This window comes from Giraffa tippelskirchi, chromosome 6 (assembly GCF_054371585.1).
Source record: "Giraffa tippelskirchi isolate mGirTip1 chromosome 6, T2T-mGirTip1v1.2.pri, whole genome shotgun sequence".
NCBI lineage: Eukaryota > Metazoa > Chordata > Mammalia > Artiodactyla > Giraffidae > Giraffa > Giraffa tippelskirchi.
Window position 1 is genome coordinate 57,537,227 of NC_137280.1, and position 26,308 is coordinate 57,563,534.

The following is a 26,308-nucleotide window of genomic DNA, read 5'->3' on the forward strand; positions in this document are numbered from 1 at the left end:
GGGATCAAATCTGAGTCTCCTGCGTTGGCAGGCGGATGCTTACCACTGAGCCACCTAGGAAGCTCTACAAAGAGAACAAAATAATCTCCAGAAAAAGATGTGCAGATGAAGTCAGCACACGGGAATACCCCTGGTGTCTGTCCTAGAGAAGATGCCTGCAGGTTTAAAGACAACTAGGTCTTACCTTGAGTGTGTGTGTGTGTGTGTGTGTGTGGTGGGGCTCTGGTGGGAGCAAGCCAGCCAGGAGACACTGACATTGTAACAATCCCTTGTTAAAGTATCAGATGACATTGCAGAACGCCTGCTGTCTGCCTGGTGTGGCCTTAAGTCTTGTCCTTTAACTATAAATAACAGTGTTTAGAGTGACAGCACCATATATCACCCATTTGAGAGGAAAGGAGATGCTATTTCATAATTATGCTGAAACAACAGGTACCAGCCATGACTTTCAAAGAAAAATAGAGTAAACATTCATCATTTTTAATAGATTTTTTAAAATGAGATACAGAAGATTGTCACTTGTCCAAGGGGGGAGATTTTAGGAGGGCAGCGCTAGGCCAGGTAGCTGGGGAGAAGGGCAAGACCTGTACAAGAAAGGTTGAGAACAGGTGAGAGGCTTAGAAGTAAAACGGGCAGACATGGTGACTGGCTGAGTGTCACAGGTGAAGAAGGCCAGTGAATGCTGGCCTTTCCAGACAGTGGACAGGGACCCAATGGCCCAGGTGGGACCACTGAGAAAGAATAGCTCCAGTGAGAAATGCTGAGTTCCAGGCAGCCTTGGTCAGACGAGTCTGCAGTGAAAAAACGGAAAATATGGCCAGCAGTGTTGGTATGTTCTGTGTACACTTTAAGTTCAATGGAGAAATTAAGAACATGAGGAGAAATTAAGAGATGAGGGGAAAAAACCTAGAAGCATATTGGAGCTGGTTGAACCGAGTAAAACTGCTGATAGCCATAGTGTTTAAGGACCCAGAAAAGAGAAGCAAAATGGTTCACCTTGCGCATCACCCAGATTAATCCCCGAGCTCCACAGGATTTACTCTCTTCATAAATTAAAAGCTCTACCTTTTAACTGGATTTGAAAAAACATTTTTAGGACATGATTTGGGACATCATTTATGCAAGACGTGATTGGAAACAAGCGATAAAATTATCGATTCCCAATTACCTGTTAATTCTAGCTTTAACTTTTTCACTCAAAAAGAGGCTGGATTTGAAAAATCAATGTTCAACCATTTCACCTTTGCAGTGTTTCTTCCTTCCTGGCAAAAGTCCAAATAAGTGTGCCTTCCATTCATTGCTTCTAAACTTTGACACTTACCTGAATTTTATTACAAAGACAGTCGTTTTCCTTTCTCAGCTCTTTCATAGACATCGTGTGAATTTTCTCAGTTTTCAGTAGAGCCAGCAAAGTAACAACCACAAACAAAGAAGCATCTGCAGACACTTCTTACTCAAGGGACTTTTTTTTTTGGTCCAAAGAATTTTAAGAGTAATGTATTGTTTTCTCCTCACAGTTATTTTCTGTGGTCCTGTCCCCAAATTGACTGTTAATTCCATTTTCAGATTCTTCATTGCCTGTATGTAGAAATACAGTTGATAGTTGCATGATGTTATGGTTATGATTTGAAAGTATCGAATACATCAGAAGAAACAGCCCAAATCCACATGGTCCTGGCACCCGTGTTCCTAATCTTCCATGCGGTGGATTATCCATGCACTCACTAAAGCTGATTGATCGTTGGATCTGACAATATCCTGTTCATGACAGACATATCTAACTGTGCATCCCCTGGGTCCACCCCAGTCATGTCTGTCTCTACTCATCTCAGAAACATGATAGCAGCAGCTACGTTTAACAAAGCTTATAGTTGTGATTGCTCCAGAGCTCCAGTTGATTGTTCTGTAGGAGCTTTATGAAGCATTGTTGATCATCACAGATGGCTTTCTAGATTAACCTTATCAAGTTTAAGAGAATAACACCATTTTGATCTATGAGATTTTGTCAAAGGATATCAAAATATGATTTGAATTTTGCTTTCCTTTTGTGAAATCTTTCTCCATTGTAGCTTATTTAGACAATGTTAACATCTTTTAAAGATGTACAGAGCCAATTACAGGGCTGTAGTATATATACAGTGTGAATGTGTGTCATTAAATACTAAGGATCAAGATGATAACCATGGTAACAGTTCAGGGTGTATGCTAAGTTGCTTCACTTGTGTCCTACTCTCTGCGACCCCAGGGACTGTAGCCCACCAGGCTCCACTGTCTATGGGATTCTCCAGGCAAGAATACTGAAGTAGTTTGCCATGCCCTTCTCCAGGGGATCTTCCTGACCCAGGGACTGAACCCATGTCTCTTCTGTCTCCTGCATAAGTAGTCAGGTTCTTTAACACTAGCGCCACCTGGAGTGACAGTTTGGGGTAGGGGTGGGGAACTTTGCCGGATGCTACATTTACAGGGTCTTGACAAGCCATCCAGATCTCAGTGGGAGATGCTTATTACAATAAGGTTAGCCATGCCACAGAAGACTTTGCCCTAAAAGACAGCCCTTTTCCCAGAACCACCCTCCTCTTACTCTTTTCTGTGTATTAGTTATTCCTGAAAAGTGTTTCAAGGGAATAATTGCTTCCAATTGTCTTTAAACAAACTTTAATCATTACCCACTTGCTAAATCTGGATGACTAGAAGAAATACTTTGAAATGAGAAGGGTGACCCTTCTGCAGTTTTCTAAGTGTGTGAGGAGGTTTAGAGCTTGGTTGCTCGGAGAAAAATACGTGAGGGTTTCCCAAAACCCCAGGGAAGCAGTGGGCATACCTGCTGTTGAGCAGGAAATGCCCTGACCTTGCACCTAGACCATGTCCTGATGTCATTAATCTTCACCAGTGAGCTCTGTGATAGGCAGGACAATGCCTCCCAAAGATGCTCACAACATGCTCCTCCATGGACCCACAAATAGGGTCCTTCAGTGGCAGAGACTTGGCAGGCATGCTTCAGTTAAACATCTGCAGGTGGCAAATTATCCTGGATTATTCATGTGGTTCTAATGTGATCACAAGGGTCCTGCCACCTCGAAGCGAAAGGAAGAAGAGGGACAGCAGGATGGTACCTGGTGAGTCCTCAGCACTGTGCCGCTGTGTCTGGATGCAGGGGGGCGGAGGGTACGGCCAAGGTGTGTGGGCACTCTGAGAGCTGAGAAGGCAAGGAGACCACCTTCCCAGGAGCCTCCAGGAGGAACACGGTCTTGCCAGGCTCTTCACTCTGGACTCTTGCCCCCTAGAACTGTAAATGGATACATTTGTACTGTGCTATAGCTCTTGTTTGCAGTAATTACTTAGGGCAGCCCTGGCACATGATGTCAGAAACCCCCTCCTTCTTTCCCATCCCCACACAGAAGTAACCAACAGCCATTCCAAGGTGACACCCACCCCCCACCTCAGATGAAGTCTATGGAGAAGCCCCTGGGATTCTGCCTCATTCGCTAGGTCATGATCTGAGTGACCCTTGACCCCTACACACAAGTGCATTAAAAGTCCACAGCATTCACTGGATACCACCCAGCTCTGGATGCTCCCATGAGACAGTGGAGGCCCTCCAGGAAACTCTCAGGCCCTGTTACCAATAACATTCAAGAAGCACTGAAGTTCTCTTAACTTCTCTGACACTATCCATTTAACTTTAGATCACTCCAACTATGGCTCCCCTTGTCTTAAGGTCAGTAAAGAAAATAACCCCTTTGCCATGAAACCATAACCAACACAAAACACAGAGGAATAAGGGGAAGTAACTGATAATTTTCTTAGTCTCCAGAACAGGGTTTGGGATGAGATGGTCTTGTTACCACTGCAAAAGTGTCAAGTAACCAGCTGATGGTCTCGCAGCTACTAATGGTCAAAGTCAGGTCTGGGCACCTGCCTCCAAAGCAAGAACGTTCTCTGCTTCACCATGCTGACTCCAACCTCACGGGGATGTCGGTAAAGCTGCATCAGCACATGCTGTCTAACTATGTAGAGAAATGGAGAAATATATCAGTATTCCTACTACTTCTCTTCCCATCTGATCCATGCACCTTGCCGGGTTGCTATGGAGATCAATGGATATATGGGCAATGCCTCTGCAAGAAATAAAGCACTACTGCCTTCCTTCAAATATTCAGATTATTTTATGACATTTAGAAAATGTTTCCACTTAAAAAATAGACAACTCTATACCTAAAAATCTCCTTAGCTAATTAACATGCTCTTAGCTAATAAGAGCATGTTTGATTAGAACATGCTGTTATTATCTTAACATGCAAGCACATGCACATTCTAAAATAGGTAACTATAAATCAGCTAATACTCCTGAAGTGCTTGTTAAATGCCAGGCTCTGTGTGGGAAACTTTAGGAGCGTTATTTTTTTATCTCATTACAATAAACCCGAGTGATAGTTTGGCAGTTTGTTTTTAATTATTCCAGCCTGAAGATTAGAGAAGTGAGATTTAAAGTTCAGAAAATTCTTCCAAGTCACACAGATTGTGTTAGAGGTGAGAATTTGACACTTGCAGTTTGAATTTTTCAGTTTATAGATCCAAAGCTGAATTGTGATATGGGCTTAGATTTGTAAATTTAATCTTTGTGTAAATCACTTAGTGTTTAATTGCAACCTAAGTTCTATCCCAGAAAAGATGTTGTGTAGATAATTATCATTGGTCCCAAGGGACCTGGTAAGATATTTTAAGCAGATAATTACAATTAATTAATCCTGTGGTGAATCACATTCAAAGCACGTATTCTAGTGTAATGGCATTGCGTATGTTTATTGTAATAAACACTTAAGTTAATTATCCTCATCCTGATTGTAATGTATGAAGTTAAGATGAGCTAGGACCAGAAATTGGAGAAGGAAATGGCAACCCACTCCAGTATTCTTGCCTGGAGAATCTCAGGGACAGAGAAGCCTGGTGGGCTACTGTCATTGGGGTCGCACAGAATTGGGCACGACTGAAGCAACTTAGCAGCGGCAGCAGTAGGACTGGAAATGCCAGCTTTAATATGGCAACATGAAGTAGTCCTCCTGGAATTTGTCTAAGGTAAGCAAGACAGAGAAAAACAGAAATGAATAATCAATCTTCACCAAAAATTGAGACTTTTTAACACGGAGATCACAAATATGAGGAAAGAAAGATAAAGAGTAAAAACTAGTGAAGATGAAATAAAAGACACTCAGAGAAGTGCTGGGAACTTAATAAAAAGTCACGGGCTCATCCCTGTGTCTAGGAAATGCTGTGGCCTGGGGTCTGAGACCAGCAAACCTTAACTCTGTTAATAACAGTCATAGATGCAGGACTGACAAGGTTCCAGTCCCTGATCCTTAGTGCAGAGTCTCAGCGAGCAGAGGAGATGGACAAATGAGCAATTGCACAGAAGAGCCATAATTTGAAAGAACAGCACGCTGATAGAACACGGGTGGAGGAGAGGTACTTTGTGTCACAGACAGTGCTGAAGGGACAATTTTACATTGTATTTGGAGAATGTGGCTTTGAGGGCTCACACAGACACAGACACACACAAAACCCAATGAATAAAGGAGAATTCCTGTTTGTTCACAGCACACAGCTCCAACTCGTTCCACTTGTGAAGCTCTTGCCAACAAAATAAATAAATAAATAATTTTAAGCCACTTGTTTAGAAGTAATTTACTTTGTTCAAAAGTGATTAAGGGTATAAAAAGGAACAAGCACAGAACATCTGAAATATTCTACAAGAAATAAAGCCATATTATAAACAAACTGAGTACACCACAACAACAAAAAGGTTACTAAGGAGCAGATGAAAATTTTGACCAAATATATTGACATAAATAAAAATAAAAAGCAAGAAAGGAAGGGAGAAAAGAAAAGAAAATATAGCCTCCATGAAACATGATCAAAAAGCAGAAGTAAAAAAAAAACCGAGAGAGCTACAGAGACTTAACAAAAGAGGTAAAACAAACACAAGTGAAAGAAAAAAATTAGAATCACTATGGCAATCAAGATCAAATTACTTACAGTAAACAGGAGAGTAAAAATCACACAAACAGCAAGAAACATGGAGGGGAAGAAAGAGAGAAGGGAGCAAATGAAATGGGAACAAGTTACATAGGACATGGAAGTTAGGCCAGTGAAAACAGCAGCTTAGGGGGTTCCAAACTACTTGGTTTCATGAAAGCAATGACAAAAATCATAAAAATGGTCAAATCAACTCTTTCAGAACTTTGGAAATGAGCCAACTGTTTGCAACAATCCAGGACATTTCTTTAAAAAAAAAAAAAGGATGAATATTGGTAAGAATGTGAACTCTAGCAGTTTATTCCCACATTCCTCTCCCCAGTTCTGTTCAAGCCATGAAAGCCCCAGCCCCTGTGGTGAACTCTAGCAGCCTTCTTCAGCTCCACATACATTCTTCAAGGCTAGCCCACCTCAGAGCAGAGCCCACACAGTCCTCAGGGAAAGGGATATAGTCCAAGCATTTCAGGCACAGCCAAACAACAGTGCAAGCGCAAAGAAGGAATTAAAGACAAACATGCAGGAGTGCGGGTGTCCAGGGAGCATTGTTCCTACAAGTTATTCTTCAGCAAACTATCAGAGAATGAGCCTCAGCCAACCAATTAGTGAATTAAATTATTATGGCAAAATTCCAGCATTGAGAATTGAGTACGTGAATTGTTTGATGGAAGTCTGAAATACATATGTTAATTATGGTTACAGGAAAAAAATGTAAAAATTATAAATCTTGGCAACTTAGAAATGATATTAAATTGCTAAAATTGGAAAGAGAAAGAGTGTAGGAGTTTCTGTACAGCTCTGATTTTCTCAATTTTTAAAAATAGCTGATTGACAGAGATCGTTAAATACTGCTAAGCCATATGGTGGAAATATATTTGAAGTTACAAAAATAAATAAAAGAAAAATAGCATAATCAGTTAAAATCCATTTGGTGGAGAAGAAAGAAGAAAATATTGTACAAAGGTATACAATCCTCTCTCTGAAATTTGTAATTCCTGATTTTCAAGATACTAACTTATTTAGATAGTTGTTCAACTCAAAACCTGATTTGAATGGGAGGCTTTCTATAATCTCCTTTATTCTGGCCTCTGTGATCATACAATATTGACATTCTTAGTTCTGTTTCTTGGTATGTAATGCATGGGTAAGCACTTACACCTTCACTCTAAAATTCTAAAAATTTGAATTCTGAGCATGTGCCCCAAGGATTTTGTCAAAGCATGATTTATATGAATCCTATTGTTGTATAGAGTAAAAAACAAACAGGTATTCTCTGGAGTTTTAATAGCATCTTTAAAAGTTGTGATCATCTTAGCTAACCATTAGAGCAAGAAGTAATACAGAGCAGAATTTTAAAGAAGGAAATTCAGTGAGCCAGACAGATGTAAAGTTTATTTTAAAATCCATGAAAATAAGAGCCACAGCACAATGTGTGAGCTAAGAAATAATATCAAACGTGTTTATTGTATATAAATAAATATAAATGGGCTAGACTCATATGCTAAAATAAAAAATAAAAAATTAGAATTTAAAGTAAATCTAACTTTAAGTGGTAGACAAACAATATCTATAAAACAAAGGAATTGAAAAGGTTTGTGCAAAAAACATTCAAAACATTCCAGACAAATGAAAGTAAACAAAACTACAGATATTGTAATCTTAAAGAAAAAATAAAGTCACAGAATTCAGGATTGTAAGTAAGTAAATAAATATCTGTCACAATGGGGACTTTACAGTGATAATGATCTCCTTTTATTTTTGTGTCTGACAAGTGAATGCAGGTAAAGTCTTGCTGCAAATACTCTGCAGCTGGAGGCTCCCATGGGTACCACCCAGGTGTGTACTTCCTGGTGAAGGAGTCTGAGTCTGAGATGCTGTGAGAGACAGTGACCAGAACATCAGCCAAATGTGTAAGAACAAAACATCTCCCCCTGCTGACCCACTGGGGTCAGTAGTTCAACAACGCTGTGTTTGAGGTGAAAGGAAAATGTGTACCCTTAAATACTTATAAGCTTTAAAATTTTCATATGGAATGGAAATAAACAAGCTCCAACTGAAGAACTGAAAAATATAACAAAAAATAAATACAAGGAAAACAAAGTGGTAGATAATACAAATGCAAATATTTTTTAATTTAAGATCATTATAGTAAGGGTAAGATTAAAAATACTAATGCAAGCCAGTTATTTGTGATAAACAATGAAATATACAAACATTTGCCACCCAGTAGAGAGAAAAGGATAAAATATTATAAAATAAAAAATATTATGGTGGGGAGAGTATGACAACCCTTCAGATTAAAAGAATTCCAAGAGGTTACTTTGATCACTTTTATGCAAATAAATGTGACAACCTGTATGAACTGGCTAAGGATGATGAAGGGAGGGCAGAGATGCAGATGCTGTTCAGAGAGCTGCCCACTGCCCTTCCCCCCAGCCACCTCACACTGTTTTTAAAAGGCTGCACTTTCCAGTGGCTTTACTGGATAATTACACCAAATCATTAGGGAACAGATCATGCCAATGCTTTTAACCTCTTCCAGAACTTAGAAAAAGAAAGAAATATCGCAAATTCTTTTCAGGACATAAAACCAACATTAAAACAAACTCCAAAATGATATCACAAGGGAAGAAAATTATAGATCAATTTTATAATTAAATGAACTGAGTCAGAGGCTCATAGATTAAAACGAACTCCATAGACTTTGAAATGCACTTAAAACATCATCATCCATTCTTCATTTGAAAAAGCTCTTAAATAGATGCATTCCTTAAAGTTTGCAAGATGCTTAGTGAAAAAGCCATAGCAAGACAAGGTTCCTGATCGGCACCCCAAGGGTCCTTGTGCTACAGGTCAGGGTGTTTTCAGGGACACAATGTCCCCTCCCCAGCTTGTTTAGTTCAGCTGTGAAGGTCATTTACCTGAAACTGGTATGGATATACCAGACTACACATCTGGACACGAGGAAGAAATGGCATATAAAAACCAGGAAACAGAAGGTAAAGTAATGGTTTGTTTGCAGATTTTATGACTGTTTATTGTTAATTTAAAAATCAACTGAAAAACTATTATAATTCATAATATGCCTAAATAGAAAATTAATATACAGAAATCATTAGTCTGCAATAGACAAACCCAAGCAGTTAGGAGATGGAAGAAAACACGTAAAATATCTAGGAACACAATCAGCTCCCAAAATACATATCAATGTGAGGGAAATTTTAAAATGGAGCTGAGATGCAAATGAAGCCTTGAGCAATAGAAAACCATGCTTAATCTTGGCGGAAATAATTAATTCAACAAGAGCGAACATCCTCCTTAAATTAATCTTGAAAGTTAATGCAGTCACAATACAATAGCAACAATATTTTGGGGGGAAAAAAAGGAGAGTAAAAGGCAAAGTTTACAAACTTTATACAGAGGTGTAAAAAAATAAAAATACAAAGAAAGCTTCTGAAGAAAAATAGTACAGAAAGAAAGACTTCCACTTCTTGGGACTGTGGAGGAGGTGTATTCCTCCTGTGTGTGTGCTTGGTCGCTCAGTCGTGTCCGACTCTTTGTGACCCCATGGACTGTAGCCCGCCAGGCTCCTCTGTCCATGGGATTCTCCAGGCAAGAATACTGGAGTGGGTTGTAATGCCCTCCTCTGGGGGATCTTCCTAATACAGGTCTCCCACATTGCAGGTAGATTCTTTACTGTCTGGGCCACCAAGGAAGTACATTCCTCCTGTAAGTAAAACTAAAAACCCTGATGTTATATATAAAACAAGCACAGACATCTCAGAGAGGGGAATGGCCATCTTCTCAGAGTCAAGGAAGGACATGGGGGTGAGTTCCCTGGGTTTTATTTCTCCCTAATGTATCCTAAGGTCTACCCTGGTGGTTCAGCGGTAAAGAATCCACCTACCAATGCAAATGTGGGTTCAATTCCTGGGTCGGGAAGATCCCTTGGAGTAGGAAATGGCAACCCACTCTAGTATTCTTTTCGGGGAAAACCCACTGACAGAGGAGCCTGGAGGGCTATGGTCCATGGGGTCGCACAGAGTCCGAAAAGACTTAGTGACTAAATAACAACAGTGTATTTGTAACTGAATACTGTAGGAGCCAGCAACCAGGAAACACCAATGAGGAAAAAAAACAAACAAAAAGCTATAGTGAACCTGCTCTGTCAGGTCAGAAGCCCAGGGAAGGGGTTTGCTGGCCAGATGGACAGTTTTGCAATAATCTCTGTCCTTCAGCCAAACAGCACAGAGAATCTTTAGCTGCACGCAACTGGCCAGCAGAGGCAAGTGGGATCCCATCCGAGACTTGAGGCTCCAGGGGGCGACCACCCCACCACAGAGTCTCAGTCCGCAATGACTTCATTCAAGTACTCCAATTTTTGAAAATTAAGTGATTTTATGGACTGCCTTTCTAATATTTATTTTGTCAGCCATAGTGCTATGACCTAGATCAAATCCCTTATGAGTATATAGTGGAAGTGACAAATAGATTTAAGGGACTAGACCTGATAGACAGAGTGCCTGATGAACTATGGACAGAGGTTCATGACATTATATAGGAGACAGGGATCAAGAAAATCCCCATGGAAAAGAAATACAAAAAAGCAAAATGGCTGTCTGAGGAGGCCTTACAGATAGCTGGGAAGAGAGGAGAAGCGAAAAGCAAAGGAGAAAAGGAAAGATATTCCCATCTGAATGCAGAGTTCCAGAGAATAGCAAGGAGAGATAAGAAAGCCTTTCTCAGTGATCAGTGCAAAGAAATAGAGGAAAACAACAGATTGGGAAAGACTACAGATCTCTTCAAGAAAATTAGAGATACCAAAGGAACATTTCATGCAAAGATAGGCTCGATAAAGGACAAAAATAGTATGGACCTAACAGAAGCAGAAGATACTAAGAAGAGGTGGCAAGAATACACAGAAGAACTGTACAAAAAAGATCTTCATGACCCAGATAACCACGATGGTGTGATCACTCACCTAGAGCCAGACATCCTGGAATGTGAAGTCAAGGAGGCCTTGGAAAGCATCACTCCGAACAAAGCTAGTGGAGGTGATGGAATTCCAGTTGAGCTATTTCAAATCCTCAAAGGTGATGCTGTGAAAGTGCTGCACTCGATATGCCAGCAAATTTGGAAAACTCAGCAGTGGCCACAGGACTGGAAAAGGTCAGTTTTCGTTCCAATCCCAATGAAAGGCAATGCCAAAGAATGCTCAAACTCCCGCACAATTGCACTCATCTCACATGCTAGTAAAGTAATACTAAAAATTCTCCAAGCCAGGCTTCAGCAATACATGAACTGTGAACTTCCAGATGTTCAAGCTGATTTTAGAAAAGGCAGAGGAACCAGAGATCAAATTGGCAATATCTGCTGGATCATCAAAAAAGCAAGAGAGTTCCAGAAAAACATCTATTTCTGCTTTATTGACTATGCCAAAGCCTTTGACTGTGTGGATCACAAGAAACTGTGGAAAATTCTTCAAGAGATGGGAATACCAGACCATCTGACCTGTCTCTTGAGAAACCTGTATGCAGGTCAGGAAGCAACAGTTAGAACTGGACATGGAACAACAGACTGGTTCCAAATAGGAAAAGGAGTACGTCAAGGCTGTATATTGTCACTCTGCTTATTTAACTTATATGCAGAGTACATCATGAGAAACGCTGGGCTGGAAGAAATGCAAGCTGGAATCAAGATTGCCGGGAGAAATATCAATAACCTCAGATATACGGATGACACCACCCTTATGGCAGAAAGTGAAGAAGAACTAAAGAGCCTCTTGATGAAGGTGAAAGAGGAGAGTGAAAAAGTTGGCTTAAAGCTCAACGTTCAGAAAACTAAGATCATGGCATCTGGTCCCATCACTTCATGGGAAATAGATGGGGAAACAGTGCAAACAGTGTCAGACTTTATTTTTTTGGGCTCCAGAATCACTGCTGATGGTGACTGCAGCCATGAAATTAAAAGACGCTCACTCCTAGGAGGGAAGGTTATGGCCAACCTAGATAGCATGTTTAAAAGCAGAGACATTACTTTGCCAACAAAAGTCGGTCTAGTCAAGGCTATGGTTTTTCCAGTGGTCATGTATGGATGTGAGAGTTGGACGGTGAAGAAAGCTGAGCGCCGAAGAATTGATGCTTTTGAACTGTGGTGTTGGAGAAGACTCTTGAGAGTCCCTTGGACTGCAAGGAGATCCAATCAATCCATCCTAAAGGAGATCAATCCTGGGTGTTCATTGGAAGGACTGATGTTGAAGCTGAAACTCCAATACTTTGGCCACCTCATGCGAAGGGTTGACTCATTGGAAAAGACCCTAATGCTGGGTAGGATTGGGGGCGGGAGGAGAAGGGGACGACAGAGGATGAGATGGTTGGATGGCATCACCAATTCGATGGACATGGGTTTGGGTGGACTCCGGGAGTTGGTGATGGACAGAGAGGCCTGGCGTGCTGCGATTCATGGGCTCGCAAACAGTCGGACACGACTGAGCGACTGAACTGAACTGAACTGAGTGCTATCACAGAATCAGAGAAAACTGTTATCAAAGATGCATAACGTACATTTTATATGACAGGTGTGTGATGGAGATAAATCAATAAAAATGATAGTTTCCTTAAACTGCATTTATCTCTAACATGGGTCATGGGTGAATTAGGGGCTGAAAAACAAGAAGTGTATTTTAATTTAAAATGTGCAGTTTTTGGTAATCATTACCATTTGTGGATGGAGAAGGAAACTGTCTCCCCGAGGGGAAAATCCTTCCAAACTCCAACTCTTCTTCCAAAGGCTGAAGTCAACTGATTGTGCATGTTCAGCTCCTAACCCTTCTTATCTGAAACAATTTCTCCATGTTACTTGATCTTGTGTGCAATTGTCCAGGTGCTCTCCAAGACCATTGAGTTCTTCATGCTAAAATGACAACCACAGCGAAACATAGTACTAATAGCAGTATGTAGTAACATAGTAGCTTGTTTCCTGAGTTTGGGGAAAGGGTTGGCTGCAGTTTATGTCAGTCTAAGAAAGTGCTCCTTTACACATCGGTTACCAGTCACCAGGAGCCTCAGCTGAGAATAAATCCCCAGGCTGCAGCTCAGGGCCCTTGATTTCAGATTCCTGGAGATCGAGCCCTGTCTCTGCATGTAATCAGGCTCTTCACACGGTTCTTAGATACACCAGATTTTGAGAACTGCAGGGTTGCAGTTTTACTAAAATAAATTGCTTCCTTTTTAAGCAATGTCTGAGGGTTTTATGAGGTTTTTATACTTTTGTAATATATGTCCAGCCTGTCTCTCTGTCACCGGTCCTTTTAATCATTTAGCATCAGAGAAGCTGCTACTTGCATTTGAAGAAACACAGTGCTTCAAGGAAACACTGCAAATAATGATTTATAATAACTAGCTGGAGAGACTCAATATTTTGAAATTTAATACTTTCTAAAATATTGAAATTTAGAATTCTGAAAGAAGGAGGATTCTGGAATCCTGTAAAAGGTGGTTTCCAAAAGGAAAATACTTGAATTGGAATTAATTGACCAGTTACAGATTGGTTAAACTTTTTAAATATATTTAAGAAAAATTTATTAACCCCATAGACCCCCAAATCCCTCTTCCTCTTCTACAGTGCTGCTGGGAATGAGGTCTAATTTGCTGTCAGTTTAGGATACAGCTCCCACGGATTCCAGAATTCAGTCTTCTTTCAGCTCTTTGATTCACCATCATATAGACTCAGACGAGTTCCCACCTCAGGGACTGCCCCGAATGGAGCCAACCTGACGCAACTTGGAGGAAGGATCCTCTGTGTATAAGAGGGAATGTGGTCTCCTCCAGGATGCTCAGCAGCATCAGTAGTACCAGAAGATGGATGAGCATTGGAATCCATCAAGGATGACATAGGACAAAGTAATGTGATACATCTACTTGGTAGCCTTCCTCTGTATTCTCTTTTCATAGTGAAATTTAGCTTGAAATCTGAAGACAGCTCCCTCAAAGAGTTTTTTTAAGACTTCACAAATATTTTCAAAGGTAGTTTATTTGAAAATAAAATGTTTGTCTCTCTTCCTTGCAAAGGAATTTCAACATCCTAAACTTTGCTAGAGTTGGCATCCAAAACATAGTTCTAGTAACCGTTCATTTATTAATTCAAAAACCTCTGCTAAGCATGTAAAAAAGGATAAAATATTTATGAAACTCACACTCTGTGGCTCTTAGTCAAATAATTACTATAGTGCAAAGGATTTAATATATTTTGTGTTTACAGAAAGTGAAGTCGCTAAGTTGTGTCCAACTCTTGGTGACTCTGTGGACTGTAGCTCACCAGGCTCCTCCGTCCATGGGATTCTCCAGGCAAGAATACTGGAGTGGGTTGCCATTTCCTTCTCCAGGGGATCTTCCCAACCCAGGGATCGAGCCCAGATCTCCCACATTGCAGGCAGACGCTTTAACCTCTGAGCCACCAGGGAAGCCATTTGTGTTTACAACCTGGAGGCAAATAAGTTTCAGTATATCCAATTAAAATATGTTGAAGCAAAACTTTTACATTCAACTGATGCTAGATAAAGGGCTTCTTTGTTGGCTCAGGTGGTCACTAATCTCCCTGCAATGCAGAAGACATGGTTTCAGTCCCTCAGTTGGGAAGATCCCCTGGACGAAGGCATGGCAACCCACTCCAGTATTCTTGCCTGGAGAATCCCATAGACAGAGGAACCTGGCGGGCTATAGTCGCAAAGAGTCCAATATGATTGAAGTGACTTAGCATGCATGCATGCCTCCCTTCCTCCATCAACATTTTGAGACACAAATAATTATTCTGTAACAAGAAAAAACTTTTCAGGTGCCAAGCCTGAAATACATTCTTTCTAAACTATTGAGAAAGGAGAGTAATTGTGTAGTATTCTATTTTTCTAGGTGATACAAAACAGTTCTATGTTTTGAACAGAAAGTAGCAAAAAACAAATAAGAGCAATACTTGGTAAGAGAGATGGGAAGACAATGACTTCTGAGACTGGAGAGCCTGGTGAGGAGGGCCTTTGGGTGATCTGATTTCACACTGTTGCTTCACAGCATGCCTTTGGACAATTCACTAGATCACAGATTCCTTAAGAAGGAAGCATAGAACCCCAGGCCCCACCATTTCTCACCCTGGGTTTGGTTGGAAACAAACGCTGTAGACAATGTGGCCTCCACAAGGAGAACACCAAACTCACCCAAAGCTGCTGTCCCCTGATGACAGTGTCACAAGGTACTGGAAACAGGTGGGCAGCGTGATCAGTCACAGTCTGGTGTCTGCTAGAGTGCCTTCCACAAAGGTGGCCACTTCCCCCCTCAGGACCCAGTCCCCGGCCACCTTCCCTGTGAGTCCTCTCCTAGCCAAACCAATCAAAGCCTCTCTGCCTCCACCCCTGTCCTGGCCTAGTCGCACTTCGACATAATCCCTTATTTTATCTCCTTTACAGCACTTACCACTGCGGGAAACTATATTCCGTGTTGATTTAGTGTTTACTCTTCTCTGCTAAAATGTGACGCTTCTTGGGAATGGCCCAGCTCTAGCCAAAGAAGCAATGTCATTCATATGACCAATATTTATTGTTATGTCACAAGCTGGGGATAAAATGTCAAGGAGAACAGACGTGATCCTTGTCCTCATGTGGTTTATGGTGCAGAGGGGAAGATGTATATTATGGTGCTGTGGAGGAAAGACATAACATGACATGTGTAAAATTATAACTGCGGTGAGTGCCGAGAAGGAGAGAAACACAGGCTATCAGTGCCTATGATGGAACATCTAATTTAGTTAAGTAGATCGGAGGTTTCTCTGGGGAAGAGGCTTTTGAGCTAAGATTTAAGATGCATAGACATGAATCAAGTGAAGGAAGTGGGGGCTGGGGATGCCCCATGGCAGGAGGGAAGACGGTGCCAGAAGGGTGGACAGAGGATGATTAATGGGGCTGGACCACTGGGCTCTGGGGCCATAAGAGACAGCAGTGGGTGGGATGGATCTATGTGGCTAGAATATGTGGCAGGATGGGGGGTGGCGGGGCAGGGTGTGACTTTATCCTGAGTGTAATGGAACCATCGAATGTTGTGGAGGTATGAGTATGCCTGTTCTTGTGTTCATAGGAGAAAATTACCATATTTGAGTTTTGTGAAGATGACTGTGATTTATCTATAGAAGAGATTTAGAAAGGACACAAGTGGACCACAAAGGATGTCCTGGCGGTGCCCTCAGGAGACATGATTCAGGTAGTGATGGTAAGAAAGGAAATGAGTAGGTAGATCCTAGAAACACCAGAATGAAATTTAAAGGGCTTGATGTCGGATCAGTCGTAAGGGAACCTCACCTCCCTCGTCATCTGGGCTGATGAGTGGAGCTGCCAGTCTCAACTATAGGGGACAGTGTGGACCTCAGAGAATGCTGTTGGGGGGGGGGGCGTTGGTGGATTAATTATGACTGTCTCCATTTCTTGAATGTCTATGAGTTAGAAGTTTAGCTCTACGCTGTTCAACCTGGACAATTATTTATATCCTCACTCTCTAGTAGCCTAATGGAATTCTGCAATTTTGTTTCTCACAACCCTTGTTGTTGTTGTTCAGTCACTAAGTCATGCCCAACTCTTTGTGACCCCATAGACTGCAGTATGCCAGGCCTCTCTATCCTTCACTACCTCCTGGAGTTTGCCCAAGTTCATGTCCATTGAATCGGTGAAGCCTTCCAACCATCTCATCCTCTGCTGCCCTCTTCTCCATTTGCCTGCAATCTTTCCCAGCATCAGGGTCTTTTCCAATGAGTCAGCTGTTTACATCAGATGGCCAAAGTATTGGCCTAACAACCCTAACTTCTACAGAATGTATGAAGCATCAAATAGGCCTAAACTCTAGCAGGAGGACTTCAGAGAGAATTGGACTAGCTGTTGGCGGCTTTATCTGTAATGAATATGGAGCCAATAATGTCCAACCTGCCGCGACCTCTGCCGCCGAGACGCCAACGCGCGCTCAAAACCACTTCTCAAAAAGGTTAGTGGAATCTCAACATAAAATTTCACAGAAACTGAGGGCAAATTATCAAAGCTTTGTTTCATTTGATACCAACATCCAGGCCCAGTCAAATAGCCTTTCGTAAATCACACTAGAATGATCATAGCATGTTTCAGATCACATGGACACCCCTCTGACATAATTACCTTTACTATTTATTATCTCCTCAGTAGGCAGCAAAGCCAGGAGATGTTTTAACTAAAACAACAGTTATGCTGAGACCTACATCTGAGGTACTTTTTAAAGACAGCCCCAAAGTGTCTGAATGGTGGGAAAATTGCATTAGAATCAACTATCTAGAATTTACCTAGGAGACATTTTGTTGTCACTATTTCTATCATCATAAGTCTGTAGAAACTCTGGAATAGCACAAAGCAAGCCTTTCAATTTTTAATCATTTTATGTGGTATAGTCGCAAAGTCATGTCCGATTCTTTGCGACCCCATGGACTTCAGCCACCAAGCTCCTCTGTCCATGGAGTGGGTGACCATTTCCTTCTCAAGGGGATCCTCCTGACCCAGGGATCGAACTTGGGTGTCCTGCGTTGCAGGCAGATTCCTTACTGACTGAGCCACCAGGGAAGCCAATCATTATATGAGTTCACATTAACATTATTTTTTGGAAAGATTCCTAATATTTTTCAGAGGATCTATAGCTATACATCTATCTATCTGGCAACTACAAATCCACAGATAGATGTAGTGTGTGTGTGTGTATATATATATATATATATATATATATACACCAGACCACCTGACCTGCCTCTTGAGAAACCTGTATGCAGGTCAGGAAGCAACAGTTAGAACTAGGCATGGAACAACAGACTGGTTCCAAATAGGAAAAGGAGTATGTCAAGGCCATATATTGTCACCCTGCTTATTTAACTTATATGCAGAGTACATAATGAGAAACGCTGGGCTGGATGAAGCACAAGCTGGAATCAAGATTGCCGGGAGAAATTTCAATAACCTCAGATATGCAGATGACACCACCCTTATGGCAGAAAGTGAAGAAGAACTAAAGAGCCTCTTGATGAAAGTGAAAGAGGAGAGCGAAAAAGTTGGCTAAAGCTCAACATTCAGAAAACTAAGATCATGGCATCCAGTCCCATCACTTCATGGCAGATAGATGGGTAAACAGTGGAAAGAGTGGCTGACTTTATTTTTCTGGGCTCCAAAATCACTGCAGATGGTGACTGCAGCCATGAAATTAAAAGATGCTTACTCATTGGAAGGAAAGTTATGACCAACCTAGATAGCATATTAAAAAGCAGAGACATTACTTTGCCAACAAAGGTCCGTCTAGTCAAGGCTATGGTTTTTCCAGTGGTCATGTATGGATGTGAGAGTTGTACTATAAAAAAAGCTGAGCACCGAAGAATTGATGCTTTTGAACTGTGGTGTTGGAGAAGACTCTTGAGAGTCCCTTGGACTGCAAGGAGATCCAACCAGTCCATCCTAAAGGAGATCAGCCCTGGATGTTCATTGGAAGGACTAATGTTGAAGCTGAAACTCCAGTGCTTTGGCCTCCTGATGCGAAGAGCTGACTCATTGGAAAAGACCCTGATGCTGGGAAAGATCGAGGGCAGGAGGAGAAGGGGACGACAGAGGATGAGATGGTTGGATGGCATCACCGACTCGATGGACATGGGTTTGGCTGGACTCAGGGAGTTGGTGATGGACAGGGAGGCCTGGCATGTTGCAGTTCATGGGGTTGCAAAGAGTCGGACATGACTGAGCGACTGAACTGAACTGATAGTACTCTAAAGTGCTTAATAACTATATATGTTCATAATAAAATGTTGGATTTAAAACCTTATGTAAAATTTAACTATCTTAAACAATAATAACTTTCAGTAACAGCACTAAACACATTAAAAATACTGCCAACACAAAGGCAAAAGTGTAACTTAACAAACAGTATCTTTCTAAGTAGACAAAGTAAATACCGACTTGATAGCTTATTTGGGGAAATTTATCCAATAAACTAAACAAGCCATCTGTTCACACATATCCCAAGTGATTACAAAAAAAGGAATTTGTTAATAATCTCAAATTAAAAACAAAACCCCCCACAATTTACCATTTTGTTTCACTGTATTTTTCTCTCACTTTGGAAAAATTCAGTCTTCAATCATGCTAATTTGATTTTAGAGTAAAAGCAAATGAAATGTGGAGCTCAAAGGTTTAATGAGCCTCCATGAATGCACAAAAAGTGTAAAGGCAAGTAACCGTTAGAAGAGCAGTAATATGTCAGCAATGAAGTACTATTGCGCCACAGGGATGTTTGAATCTCTTCACTGACAGCAAAGCGATGGAGAAACGTGACTTAGAAGGAGGACACATCCCATCTGGAGGGACCAGTGCAGGCTGGTGAGGTGTCCATCACTGAGGAAGCCGTCCTGCCATGGCTGCGCGGTCCTGCGGTTGGGCAGAAAGACACTGCTCCCTCCAGGTGTTTAGTGCAGCATCAGCCACACCAGCGCTTACTGATGTCTACTTCTGAGTGAACGTAGCATCCCTAACTGCTAAGACTGGCACCTTACGTTGAAAGATATTTGCAAGCAGTATCAGAAAATCTTCAGCTGAAACTCCTTTAGCATTATCTACCAAATGTGAAGGAAAGTAGGAAATAGCCTATCCGATGTCAGGAATAATCACATTCAGGAAGTGTATTCCAGCCCTCCTCTAAGTATTCCAAATTACACACAAAAACATGCTCATATTAGTCAATTTGAAAGGTACAGAAAAATACAAAGGAGAAAATGAAAACCACACAAACTCCCATCTCTAAAAATAACCATTATTACCATTTTGATATATTTCCTTCCAATCTAATCTTAAGCATATATACCTTTTAAATACAACAAAGTTCACACCATATACAGATTATCCTGCTTTTTTTCATCCAACTTGGTACCATCATAGTTTTCCATGTTGTTGAAAATAATTTACAATCATGAATTTTAAAATCTGCATAACCAATTATGTACAGTAATGTGTTTAACAGGTAATATATTTATGGGTATGTTTTCTATTTCCAAAGTTCATGATTAAAAATACAATTTCTCCAACTCCTTTTTTACACTTCTGAATCCAGGGCTCTTAGAACAATTATGTTAGGCATGAATGCTTCAGTTTTCAGGCATAATAAAACAATTAACAGATGTAATGAGAGTTTAACAAATTTTTTGAAAATTAACACACAATTTTCGATTTTTAAAAAAATTTGAAAAATTATAAGGGTAATGAAAAGGCTATTTCATATGAATCTCTATATTTGAAGGTCACATGTTTTCAAAGGCTTTTCCAGTGTTCTCCGTGTAGCTGACACCGGTGGCAGGAATACTCTCAACATTGAAGAAAATGCCTAAACTTTTGCCCTCTGTGTGGCTGCAGTGGTCTTGTCTGGTAAGTGAGATATCCAGAAGGTTTTCATCTTCTTATAAAGGAGAAGGTCACCAGGAGTAGCTCAGGAGTTAAAGGGTCTGGGGGTCACTCTTGCAGGGCCTCGGCGGGTGGCTATTACATAGAGTTGCAAACAATAGTAATACCTGCATAGTGTAGTTAACTGTACAACACTGCCCTCCAAACCGCAAAACAAAGATGATCAGCTGAGAAATGCTCATTTGTAAGCTAGGTGGTCTTCACAGTCTAGGAAAATTGGAAAAATATCGCTGAAATAGTCCCAGACATGCCCAATTCACTCCCATGTCATTTTGATATATCCCCATCATTTGGGGGCATTTGTATCTTTGGGGGCATCATGAAATGGTCCAGACTTGTCTTTTACTATTTCAGAATCTATTTACTGTTCCAGAATCAGCCATTTCTCCAAGGAGCTGTGATTCCTCTTATTGGAGTAGAGAGTGGTTATTTGTTCCTAGAGGTACCTTGCTTCTGCTTCCTCGTCCATTCCCCCTAAACCGTAATAATAACAGCATATGAGTTTTCGATTTCTCTTTGGAGATAGAATGCTCAGATCTGACTGATGATTAACTAGAAGAAGAAACTGTGTCCCCATCTCTGCCCTCAAGTACAGGTTACATCAAAGGCTTCACCTTCCAGAGACGACCACGTTTTATCCCTGTCGGTTGATGTGATAATTATGACATGCACTATTTTCATCTGAAAAGGAAATATTCTTAAAGGAAAAGACTAAAACTTACCCACAAGCAGACTGGTCTTCTCTTTTTACGTTTGAAAGCACAGGCACAGATTGAAAAAAGGATTTAAACCACCAGATGGATTCTGCCACTTCGGGTAATCCTATCAAATAAAATTCACATTTGTTGTTCAGTCACTCAGTTGTGTCTGACTCTTTGTGACCCCATGGACTGCAGCACACCAGGCTTCCCTGTCCTTCACCATCTCCCAGAGTTTGCGCAAACTCCTGTCCATGTGTCAGTGATGCCATCCAATGACCTCATCCTCTGTCACCCCCTTCTCCTCGTGCCCTCAATCTTTCCCAGCATCAGGGTCTTATCAAACACAATTGAGAGATGAAAAACAAAGGGAAATAAGGAGGGTGGTGCTGATAAGAAATAAACTACATACCTAGCTGGGCTTTGTCATCACCTATGAAGTTGACAGAATCAGGGCCAGTTAAAGAGGTGCCAGAAGAAACTCTGGCCTCTGTAGGAAAGAAACAACAATAAACAAGCAAATAAATAATAAGCCAACACAGATTTTACATATAAACTCTCAAGTAGCATGGTCTGAAATCATTTAATTCTGGATTATGAACTGAAAATTTGGTTATATTACCAGCCAATTAGAAGTCTCCCAGAATAATGCATATTACATTTTTATTAATAAAGTGTGTTCCTTTCCATGGTGAACAACTCTCACACAGATATTAAGTAGAATTTAAAATATATAATGCTGCTGCTGCTGCTGCTGCTAAGTCACATCAGTCATGTCCAACTCTGCGACCCCATAGACGGCAGCCCACCAGGCTCCCCTGTCCCTGGGATTCTCCAGGCAAGAATACTGGAGTGGGTTGCCATTTCCTCCTCCAGTGCATGAAAGTGAAAAATGAAAGTGAACTCGCTCAGTCGTGCCCGACTCTTCACGACCCCATGGGCTGCAGCCTACCAGGCTCCTCCGTCCATGGCGTTTCCCAGGCAAGAGTACTGGAGTGGGGTGCCATTGCCTTCTCCAAAATATATAATAAATGTTATCAAATTTAAAATCTTAAAAAGTACAAAATCATGAATGAATATTATTGTACTGTATTAAATATATTACTTGTATACAAGTCATATATAAGGTATTATATTTAAATATCCTACAGAAGTTATCAAATTTAGAAATAAAAGAATCATTTTAAAAGAAAAACATCTTATTTGTCATATCATACTTGTGTTTTAAACCTAAGTATTTTAAAAGATAAGAATAGAAAAATAACTTTTAAGAATGTAATAACTCTAAGAACATGAGCATAGTTTAACTTTGGATGGGGGAGAATAAATTAGTATATGTTTCCATCTCTTGTCTACAAACAACCCTTGAAATAAGACTTTTCTACAGGCTGGTATGACTTCAAAAAATGATAGCTTGGTTCTGAAATGATTGCTTGTTTCATTTTATGAAATTTCTGAATTTTCTTTGAGAAGCTATACTTTTCCATTTAGCTACAAATTTTCACAGATGGAGAGATAAATAAAAATAAAACTGGCCAGGTAGAAGCTGACCTATTAACCACAGGAGAAAAAGGAAATGAGAGAACCTCTGAAACACACTTGTGCTACTTCTCTTTTCTCAGAAATGAATATTTTATTTATGTAGTATTATCAGGTTTTAGTATATCCTATTAAAAGCAAGGCACATGAACGTAAAACCCACATTGCCATTTCCTCCTCCAGGAGATCTTCCTAACCCAGGGATGAAACCCTTGAATCTTGCATTGGCAAGAGTATTCTTTGCCATTAGCGCCACAAGGGAAGTGCCCACCCTTCCCCCAACCCCACCAAAATTGTGAAATATAAGCTTACTTTTACTTATTTATGTGTTAGTGGTGTCATGGCTATAACAAACATAGTTAAAGCAAAGTGATGAGGTTTAACAGTTTTTATTGATTCGGGGAATCTCTGATAAGGTCTATTCCTATTTTCTTCACTGTCACAAAGAATTGTCACTATTTTCCCTTTAGTTCTGACAGGACATAATACTTAGGTTAATTATACCCCACAAACATCATCTGAGATCATATTCTCTAGGGCCACTCTCTAGAGTTGTTATGACTCACTTCGATAATACTGATTTCTGGCCAAAAGACAACCAGCGGAAGGCACAGATGCCATTGTTCCCTGAGCAGGAGCCAGTGAGTTGGTCACGGGCAGCCTGCAAAATAGGTGATGAGAGGCTAAAGTTAATCATATTGGGTTCGTCTTCCTTTTTCCGTGAGTATTTTTTGTAAAGCAACATAATTTACCATGTCATAAATATCCCATCAAGAACTAAAGAGTTCACACAAAATTGTAATCAAATTCATTGCCATAAACAAAAAATGCAATTCATTAGGTGAAAACACAAGAAAAAATATATATCCAAATATAACCATGCCCACAGCTGGCTCCAGAAGTGTAAACACAGCCCTGACCATCACTCACCTGCCTGCTTTCTTCAGCCTGCTCTTCCAATGAACGTGGGTCTACAGCGTCTTCAGAAAATGCAGACTTAGGAAGGGCTGGTTGATGGTGATCCAGGACAGACCTGCTATGGGGCAGTGGGTGAGCCGTCTGGGAGCACAGCACCCCTTGGTCTGGAAGGCAGAAACCTGAGCTGGGAACGCTCACAGGTGGGCACTGGGCCACCACAGGCAGAGCCAGAGGCGCCCTGCCTGCCTGTGTGCCCTTGACTGGGTCAGCCTGCCGGGGTGGGCTGTGGGCCAGGCAGGTCTTGGCCCGGATGTGGTGTTGTCCTGGCCCTCTGGACAGTCCTGGCTCAGGACTGCTGGTTTGACAGGGAGAGAGGTAATAGCCACTCTGGGGACAGAGACACAAGTTTGGGGACAGTCACACACTTAGGGACAGCACCACACTGGGCTCTGAGGGGGACACCATGGACAGGCCCCAGGCCAGCAGGGGGACTAGATATCATCACAGCCACGGGGATGCAGCGCAGAGTCACAGGGTCTTGGAGGACAGGAAAGAGGTCGGGGAAGCGTGGGAGCCTTCTGGAGGAGGACCGTTCACTGCACCCCCAATGGACAGCAGGTTAGAGATTCCAGCAAGAACAATCCAAGACACATGGAAATCATGGGGACTGAGGAAACAGGAACTCGATGGCATTCTAGCAACACCGTTGGTTGAAACAAAAGCTGCATTTCTGTTCTGCTTTTAACAATGGTCCTTACTTAAACTGTTTTGCAATTTCCTAAACTCAGTTTGCCAAGAGGTCCAGCTGTGGATCCCTTGATATTGGGAAGAAGACGCTGTCAATTGATGATTCAGTCCATTTGGTGGCTGTTGGTTTCACTGGCTTAAAGCAGTTTTGGCAACGTATACAGAATTGCTCATCAGCTATGTTCAAATTTACTCAAAATATTTGTCTTAGTTTGCCATCGTGGTTCTTTTTAAATACCCACTCTACCTGGTTATGGCTCCTTTCTGTTGCCAATGTTATTCATTTCTTCCTTTTCTCTTTTTGTCTTGATTAATTTTGCTAGTGGTTTCTCTAGTAAATCATTTCTTCCAAAGAACTACCTCTCTTGTTTCTAGGTTTTATGTTTTATTTCCTGTCTTTTTTCATTCTTCCTCCTTTTATTTACTTTAAGGTTATTCTTGTTATCTATTTCAAAATTTTCTTTTACTGCTGTTATGACATTTCTTGAATATTTGAATTATTTAGTGATGCTTTTCTAGACATATACTTTCTCTGGTAGCTTAGAGGCCCAAGTGTCTGCCTGCAATGCAGGAGACCCTGGTTCGAACCCTGGGTTGGGAAGATCTCCTGGAGAAGGAAATGGCAACCCACTCTGGTACTCTTGCCTAGAAAATCCCATGGATGGAGAAGCCTGGTAGGCTATAGTCCATGGGCTCGCAAAGAGCCGGACATGACTGAGTGACTCCACTTTCACTTTCTAGACATATAAATTTTCTCAATTATCTTTTTTTTTTAATTAGTTTATTTTCTATTTTTTAACCTTATCTTTTAATTGATGATTCCTAAATACACTATGTTGTCAAGAGAGTCTTTTCCTTTTTATTCATTCTTTCAAATAATTTTGGAAATGGCTTTCTGTGTATTAATAATAGTAAATATTTTTCCATTGCATAGTCATGATTTTGTATCTATTTGATTGTGTTACTTAATTATGTTAAACAAATGATTTATGTACTTACTGATGTCTTACCATCTGCCCTGCCAGTTTGTAGTGTGAATGCATCAGTTGAGTCTGTCCATTTTGGCCTCATGTGTTTTGCAGCCATGTGGGCAAGTGTGCACAGAATCCTGATGTCATAGCTTCTTGGTGGATCTTGGATTTTACTTTCCTTTATCAGCACTAAGGGTTTAACTTCTGCCCTAGATTCTCATTGGTCGAATGCTAATTTTGTGGCACTTGCTTTTTTATATGCAATCAGAAATTATCTCCTTTCATCTCTTTGTTTTCTGCTATCCGTTCTGTTTCCTTTTAAAAATAATTAATCAGCTCCCTTTAGCTGCATTATTTTTTTTCTAGTTTTATAAATGCACTTTCTGTCACAGTTGTTGAACTGTTGGCTGAGTTGCTTAGCGCTAGATTTCTTCACAAATTTTGGGATGTGGATTTGCAGGTTCCTTCTGAGTGGTAGGTAACTTCCATTGCTCTGTCTAGCTGTGCACCACCCCTGGCCACTACACCACAGCTCTTTCCTGTCTGATGGCATCAAGGTTTGACCCATGGTTTTAGTTTTTGAAAGATTCAAAAGTGAGTCTCTCAAAGACAGGGGGTTCAGTTCCGTTCAGTCACTCAGTCATGTCTGACTCTTTGCGACCCCATGGACTGCAGCACACAAGGCTTCCTTGTCCATCACCAACTCCTGGATCTTGTTCAAACTCATGTCCATTGAGTTCGTGATGCCATCCAACTATCTCATCCTTTGTCGTCCCCTTCTCCTCCTGCCTTCAATCTTTCCTAGCATCAGGGTCTTTTCTAATGAGTCAGTTCTTCGCATCAGGTGGCCAAAGTATTGGAGTTTCAGCTTCGACATCAATCCTTTCAATAAATATTCAGGACTGATTTCCTTTAGGATGGACTGG

The 26,308-nt window shown here is 41.0% G+C and overlaps 1 protein-coding gene across 2 annotated transcripts; it reads right to left on the minus strand.

Annotated features, from left to right (window-relative positions):
* Positions 1–19,019: 19,019 nt before the first annotated feature.
* PPDPFL (pancreatic progenitor cell differentiation and proliferation factor like) lies at positions 19,020–23,830 on the minus strand. Of its 2 annotated transcripts, none has more exons than XM_081497986.1 (5): positions 23,677–23,830; positions 23,313–23,407; positions 21,620–21,697; positions 21,232–21,331; positions 19,020–20,983 (listed from the first exon to the last, which is right to left on the minus strand). In XM_081497986.1, exons 2-5 carry the CDS (start codon positions 23,365–23,367, stop codon positions 20,917–20,919), a joined length of 300 nt encoding a protein of 99 aa, XP_081354112.1. In that variant the 5' UTR covers positions 23,368–23,407; positions 23,677–23,830; the 3' UTR covers positions 19,020–20,916. The 2 variants fall into 2 exon arrangements, with proteins under 2 accessions (XP_081354112.1, XP_081354113.1); XM_081497987.1 differs by having other exon boundaries at positions 19,020–21,149.
* Positions 23,831–26,308: the final 2,478 nt, after the last annotated feature.